Source organism: Notolepis coatsorum, assembly GCF_963971535.1.
Source record: "Notolepis coatsorum genome assembly, chromosome: 4".
NCBI lineage: Eukaryota > Metazoa > Chordata > Actinopteri > Aulopiformes > Paralepididae > Notolepis > Notolepis coatsorum.
Window position 1 is genome coordinate 116898273 of NC_140168.1, and position 7880 is coordinate 116906152.

A 7880-nucleotide genomic window follows, 5' to 3' on the forward strand; every position below is an offset into this window, starting at 1 on the left:
AAATTGACATTATCTAATAGATAGTGTGTACGTAAATGAAAATGTATGTGTCTGATAAAGAGATAGGTATATATATAGATGAAAAGGCATGTGTCTGATAGGGATATATTATTAAAAGATTGTATAATTGGCTGATATGAACATAGATAATGTATGTAAAAGCTAAATAGTAGTGTATTGTATTATGAATTCATTATGAGTACCGGTAGGTATTATTGTATTGTATTATGAATTTATAAGGCGTATATATTGTTGTATTGTATTATGAATTTGATTAGGAGTTTTTATTGTCGTTTTAATTGTCTGTATGACATGTGAATGTGTATAAGTCTGTAACTGTATTGTACGTGTTATGGACCCCAGGAAGAATAGCCCCAGCACTGCTGTGGCTAATGGGGATCCAAATAAACTTAAACTTAAACACACACACAGACACACACACACACACTCACACACACACACACACACACACACTCACACACACACACACACACACACACACACACACACACGCACACACACACACACACACACACACACACACACGCACACCTGTGTTTTAAGCGGCCCTGTTCTCCCTGCAGGTATAACCTGGTGATGCTGACCCCTGTTCTCCCTACAGGTATAACCTGGTGATGCTGACCCCTGACCCCTGTTCTCCCTGCAGGTATAACCTGGTGATGCTGACCCCTGTTCTCCCTGCAGGTATAACCTGGTGATGCTGACCCCTGACCCCTGTTCTCCCTGCAGGTATAACCTGGTGATGCTGGCCCCTGACCCCTGTTCTCCCTGCAGGTATAACCTGGTGATGCTGACCCCTGTTCTCCCTGCAGGTATAACCTGGTGATGCTGACCCCTGACCCCTGTTCTCCCTGCAGGTATAACCTGGTGATGCTGGCCCCTGTTCTCCCTGCAGGTATAACCTGGTGATGCTGGCCCCTGACCTCTGACCCCTGCAGGTATAACCTGGTGATGCTGGCCCTGTCCGCCTCCTTCCTGCTCCTCTCCTACGCGCTGACGGCCTGGGCTGGCAGCGTGGGCTTCATCCTGGCCAACTGTCTCAACATGGGCCTCCGCATCCTGCACAGCCTGCTCTACATCCAGCACTACTTCCACCGCAGCCCCTGGAGGCCCCTGAGGAGCCTGCGTCCCTCCCCCGTCCTGCTGCTGGCGCTGGGCCTGAGCGCCCTCCTCACCGCCCTCTCTGAGGTCTGTGTCTTCAGGGTCAGGGGTCAGGGTTAGGGGGCCCTCCTCACCGCCCTCTCTGAGGTCTGTGTCTTCAGGGTCAGGGGTCAGGGGTCAGGGGGCCCTCCTCACCGCTAGGGATGGGTACCTTTCACATTTGAACCGATACGGTACCCAGGTTCAAGTACCTGTGAATCGATACCGGTACCCAACGGTATCTTTTTTCGGTACTTTAGTCTCAAATTTTTTTATTTACCTACCTCAGTCGTGAAAAAAATAATCCAAACTTCAAATAACTACAATTTCGACCGTTTTTGATTTGCCATTGCTCCGACTGCTTTGTTGTTGAATCAAGTCAAATCCTAGGTAAATAACTGAAGATACCCCTTGCAGTAGGCTTACAATAGTGTGAGACAGATTGGCAGCTGGGAATGGCTTGAAGAACAAATTATAGAAGAACATAACAAAGATCTATCTCTTTCAATGTTTTTTTTATCTACCTTTTCTCCCCATTTTTTTTATTTTTCTCCCGTCCCCAATTTCGTATCGTCCAATTCTACCCTCCCCTGTCTCGAACGTTGTTAGGCCATGCCTCCCACAAGCTGGCTGCAATGTGGACGAAGCCTTGCATCACGTGTCCCCTCCGGTACTCGAGGAGGCAGCCGTCGCATCTTTTCACCTGCACAGCGCCATCTCTCAGCGTCGAGGGTCTGCGTGGGCGGGACACGCCGCCCCCGTCGCTTCCTGATTCTGACCCGCAGGCGCACCAACCGACCTGTAGGAGGTGCTGTCCACAACGTCCAATCCCCACCCACCAGTTTCCCACCCCCTAATACTGCCAATTGTATTAGTATGAACGACCAGCCAAGCTGGTAGCAACGCCGAGCGCTGGGCTCGAACCCAGCATCTCCTGCGTCGGTGGCGAGCGCCTTGCCCACTGCACCACCTAGCCGCCCCCTCAACCATTTTTTCAATGGGAGATCGGATTTTAATTCCCAGGTATTTAATTCCTTTTGGCTTCCAATTGAAAGGAGCAAAACCCAGATGTGATTGAAAAGTTAGGTTGTTAAGTGGAATAACATCACTTTTACTATAATTCACTTTATAGCCCGAAAAATTACCAAATGTATCTATAAGCTTTAGCACTTGAGAGATGGAATGGCTAGGATTTGTTAGTGTTAATAATATGTCATCAGCAAACAGGCTGGCCTTATACGCACAACTACCAATACGAATACCCCTGATTTCCTTATGAGCACGTATAGCACAGGCAAGTGGTTCGAGGGAAAGAATAAAAATGTGCGGTGAAACCGGATATCCTTGGCGGGTAGATCGATAGAGATGGAATGGATTAGACCTTATACCATTTGTTCTGACTGACGTAACCGGTTCATGGTAAAGTGCCTTTATCCAGTTCATGACAACCGGTCCAAAACCGTATTTAGGAAGTACATAAAACAGATATTTCCACTCCACTCGATCAAAGGCTTTCTCAGCATCCAGTGATATTGCTATCGCTGGATGCTGGGAGGCCCCCGCCCTTGACATAACATGCATTAGCCTCCTCATGTTATTTGAAGCTAGGCGACCCTGTACAAAGCCGGCCTGATCAATATGAATCAATGAGGCTATAACATTTTCCAATCGCCCTGCAAGGACCTTCGCAAACAACTTATAATCATTATTTAAAATACTCAAAGGTCTGAAATTACACATTTGCAAGTGATCCTTGCCAGGTTTTTGAATCAATGAAATAGTAGCTTGCCACATGGTTAGCGACATGGATTGATTGGCCACTATATCATTAAACAGCAATATTAGAAGTGGTGTAAGAGTGACTTGGAAACACTTAAGAAATTCACTTGTATAGCCATCATCACCCGGCCTTTTACCGGTTGAGAGGGATTTGATAGCCGATTTAATTTAATTTTCCAGGATAGGTGCATCCAGTGATTCCCTTTCTTCTTCAGAGAGGGTTGGGAGATTTATATCTCTGAAAATGTTTTCCATTTCCTCTTCACTCGTACAACATTCTGATTTATACAGTGTGCTATAACATTTTGTGAATGCTTGATTGATTTGAAGTTGATCACAAATCAAAGAGCCATCTTCATCATATATGCTAGAGATTGATTGACGATTTTCTTCCTATCTCTGTCTCCTGTCTCCTGTCTCCTGTCTCTGTCTCTGTCTCTGTCTCCTGTCTCTGTCTCCTGTCTCATGTCTCTGTCTCTGTCTCTGTCTCCTGTCTCTGTCTCCTGTCTCATGTCTCTGTCTCTGTCTCCTGTCTCTGTCTCCTGTCTCTGTCTCCTGTCTCCTGTCTCTGTCTCTGTCTCTGTCTCTGTCTCTGTCTCCTGTCTCTGTCTCCTGTCTCCTGTCTCATGTCTCTGTCTCTGTCTCCTGTCTCTGTCTCCTGTCTCTGTCTCATGTCTCATGTCTCTGTCTCCTGTCTCTGTCTCCTGTCTCTGTCTCATGTCTCTGTCTCTGTCTCTACTTTGTCTCCTGTCTCTTGTCTCCTGTCTCTGTCTCATGTCTCTGTCTCCTGTCTCTGTCTCTACTTTGTCTCCTGTCTCTTGTCTCTGTCTCCTGTCTCTGTCTCCTGTCTGTCTCCTGTCTCTGTCTCCTGTCTCATGTCTCATGTCTCTGTCTCCTGTCTCTGTCTCATGTCTCTGTCTCCTGTCTCATGTCTCTGTCTCCTGTCTCTGTCTCATGTCTCTGTCTCCTGTCTCTGTCTCTGTCTCTACTCTGTCTCTGTCTCCTGTCTCTGTCTCTACTCTGTCTCCTGTCTCTGTCTCTACTCTGTCTCTGTCTCCTGTCTCTGTCTCTACTCTGTCTCATGTCTCTGTCTCCTGTCTCTGTCTCTACTCTGTCTCTGTCTCTACTCTGTCTCTGTCTCCTGTCTGTCTCTACTCTGTCTCATGTCTCTGTCTCCTGTCTCTGTCTCTACTCTGTCTCCTGTCTCTGTCTCTGTCTCCTGTCTCCTGTACGTCTCCTGTCTCCTCTCTGTCTCATGTCTCTGTCTCCTGTCTCTGTCTCTACTCTGTCTCCTGTCTCCTCTCTGTCTCCTGTCTCCTGTCTCCTGTCTCTGTCTCCTGTCTCTACTCTGTCTCCTGTCTCTGTCTCCTGTCTCTACTCTGTCTCCTGTCTCTGTCTCCTGTCTCTACTCTGTCTCCTGTCTCTGTCTCCTGTACGTCTCCTGTCTCCTCTCTGTCTCCTGTCTCAGGGTCTGTTCTGTTACGACAGTGGGTGGCTGCTGAGACTGGTCCACGTGGCTGTGGGTGCGGTGTGTCTCCTCTGTGTCCTCCTCACCGTCCTGCTGACGGAGACCCAGCTCGTCCAGTTTGTGAGGACTCAGCTGTTGCCTCGATACACCAAGAAACAAGCTTAAATCCCTGTGGAAGACGGACAAGTGGGTCCTTCAAACAGTGGAGACACTGGAGACACTGTTGACCTGGAGGACAATGTTGGATACTTTTAGGGTTATGTCTCAAAGTAGACGGAGGACAATTGGTGCAATGAACTTTGTGTGTGTGTGCGTGTGTGTGTAGGACAGCCGAATCCCGTCCAATCTTTCGCCGTCGACTAAAGACGCACTTCTTCAACCATTATCTGAAAAAAGAAAAAAAAATCTAACCCTAACTAACCTTACTGTCATGCACTTGTCCTAATAAACTAACCTACACTGTAGCACTCAACACTTTGATGAACATTGTTACTCAGCTGATAGAGTTGTGCCCTTCCTGATGGCTTGTCGTACAGAACTTGTAAGTCGTTTTGGATAAAAGCGTCAGCTAAATGACTAAATGTAAATGTAAATGTGTGTGTGTGTGCGTGCGTGTGTGTGCGTGCGTGTGTGTGTGTGTCATGCTGGACCATCTCTACTTGGGTGTATTTGAGTATCAAGCGTGTCATTGTTGTTTCTGAAGACAATCTTTGGGGGAAAGGAACGTTTTGACAGGTGTATAATTAGGGTTCTTCAGACCTGTCTGGAGTTATGAATAATAATAATAATAATAATAATATAATATAATAATGCAGGACTTAACTCAGAAGTCGGTAACACTTTATAATAACACTCTGTTATAATACATTTATAATACATTTTAGTGGAGTAGTAATAGTAATAATAAAAAGATAACTAGAATAGACATGGTGAATAGACATGTTAATAAATTGCTTAAAGGCACTGGATCCTATGTACACTCCTATACAATTGTAGCAGTCCGAAAAATATTGTATATTATTCAGGACTGCTGACTGGTGTTATATCCCTTTTGTACACAAAGACATTCTAACTAGTTTCATTGATACTCACACGAACAATGACACAAGCGTCCCCTTCATAAGAGCACTGGAATATGGATTATAAATGACAGTACTGGATCATATTCTACAATGCGTCTCCCCTTGTGACTGGCAGGCGGGACCAGCAGGGGGCGGTAGCAGGCAGAGAGTGGCGGAGAGAGTTGGGAGGTGATATATGGAGGAGGCAAGCGGAAGCCGTCCTCTTCGGCAGTGAACTTGGACAACGAGTAGTCGCAGCTAACGGGGGCTCTGGAGAGCCCTGTTGCTGACGTTATGCCAGAGGGCCCCGTGAGATAGCAACGGGTGATAACAAGTACTGGCTAGTGGACACGATATCCTAGCAGTACCAGCGATAGTATATGAACAATTAGTGCAGAGCCAGGCACTAGCAATCGGGTTATGATAGTTACTGTGTGCGGTATAAGTAACGTGCGGTTAACCAAGTATCCAAGTCTTTAACCACCGAGTTATAGTAGTTACAGTGTGCGGTATAGAGTGCGCGCACCAGGACGAGCGTGGGCCAACAACCATTCTGCTCCGGCTGACTTCGACCAGACCTGCACCCGGCTGCCTGCATTCAGCCTGCTCCGGCGGACTTCACTCAGACCTGCACCAGGCTGCCTGCGGCTTACGGGAGTTCCTCCCATCCAGCAGGGGTCGTCATCGCTCAGCACACGCTCTCAGCCGGCGCTGCCTCTCTGCCCAGCTCCGCCTGCTAACATCCTCGCCGAGAGCGTTCAACGCCATCTTGCCTCCCGGACAACAGTGGAGTGGCGAGGCGGCCATTTCGGATGAGTACAAATGAGCATTGATGCTCCCGATTCCTTATACAATACACAGTGTGGTGCAGCCTGCGGGCGAAAGTAACGTTGCTACTACCATTCCATAGGGGTACCCCGAACAATATATGCCGGCATTAAGATAGGACTTTACTGGTATTTTGTGGGCTCACTCTTTTGTTTCATTCCTTTTCTTTGAGCGTGATAAGGTGTGTGTTTCATAATATTTCCCGTTCAGTGAATCCTTCTATTTTCCTCCCCTATGTTCCCCCTTCCTTCCCCATATTACCGACCTGGAGCAGTATATGTAATCCCTTAGAGAAGGTAGATACTGTGTTCAGCCCAGATGTGGGCAGCACTTAGTCTGGGTACCGTGAGAGCACTTGGTGCCTGGGTGTAATTATATAATTGATTTATGCCAGTGTAATTATTGTGTGTTGATACCCATGGTGCAATAATCACCAGACGTAGCATTGTTGTAACTAGGCCACGTTACAATAACACTCATCCAGAACGGGAGCACTGTGTGCGTGTCTTTTATTGAGCCTAACCCTAACCCTTTGATGCGGGTAATATATCCATTATTAACCCCTTCCTATTCAACCTTCCATTTCCCACTGTAAGGTTTCTGGTGTTACTGAGGGAGGGTACTGCTTGCGGGGGGAACCAAGTTATTTCTTTATCATCCAGTCATTAGGTGTGGGGGGGCTAAGGAGACAATTGTGGAGGGTGAGGGTGTGTTGGGGAGTACTGCTGACTGCCCAAGAGAGAGGGAGGAAGACCAGAGTACCGGACCAGGTTTGTAAATCCTGGGCCTCATACACTCCCACCGCCAGCCTCCAGTTGACGCTCCGGACCCCAAAGACGGAGGTGCAGCTGGCCAGGGTGCTACTGTGTCTCGCTACCTAGTGACCGTGCACCACAGTTCCCACGAAGCAGGGATAATCCACCCTGCTACACAATGTACAGTTTTTCTTCTATGTCCCTATGCCAGTGGTGCCTAACCAGTCGATCGTGATCGACCGGTAGATGGCGCGCTGGTTTCAAGTAGACCGCGAGATTATTTTGGAAAATCATTTAATTTGATTTGATTTGGAGGGGAGGACAACAAACGTTCGAACAGTCCTGTGTATAACAGGCAGTCAGGCAGCCTGAGCCAATCGATACCGTCTACATTCCGTACATTCTGGACAACGAGCTTCACCCATAGGGATGCAAATTGGTGCCTTTGGAGTGGCATGAGTGGGGGTCGGGCCCATCACCTGGCAGGTACAGTATAAACGTGGCTCTGAGACCAGCCTTGAGTCACTCGAAACTGCGAGATGAATGGAACACCACCAGCAAAAAAGAGGTTCATTCAGAGGACGCTACTTTTCAACAACGCCAGCAAGACCTAATCTTTCCTGTGACAAAATGGCATCCAATGTAATAAAAAAAGTCAACCAACGAACTCGATTCTTGTACCGGATCTCCTCTCTGGTAAACAAGAATACCCTGAAGACTCTAGCAGGAGCACTCATTCAAGGGTACTACGACTATGCTTGCACCTCATGGTACCAAAGCACCTCAAAGGCATTAAAAAACAATTTACAAACATCTCAAAACAAGCTA

General features: G+C 47.3%; 1 protein-coding gene across 1 annotated transcript in view; it reads left to right on the forward strand.

Moving 5' to 3' along the window:
- LOC311226666 (man(5)GlcNAc(2)-PP-dolichol translocation protein RFT1-like) overlaps nucleotides 1-4573 on the forward strand; it is a gene marked incomplete at both ends in the record, with an annotated part of 95181 nt that extends 90608 nt beyond the window's left edge. The window contains 2 exons of the mRNA XM_084312081.1: nucleotides 960-1209; nucleotides 4409-4573. Of these exons, the coding sequence (XP_084168207.1) occupies nucleotides 960-1209; nucleotides 4409-4573 (415 nt within the window). The remainder of the gene's footprint in view (nucleotides 1-959; nucleotides 1210-4408) is intronic.
- Between the last annotated feature and the right edge of the window lie 3307 nt (nucleotides 4574-7880).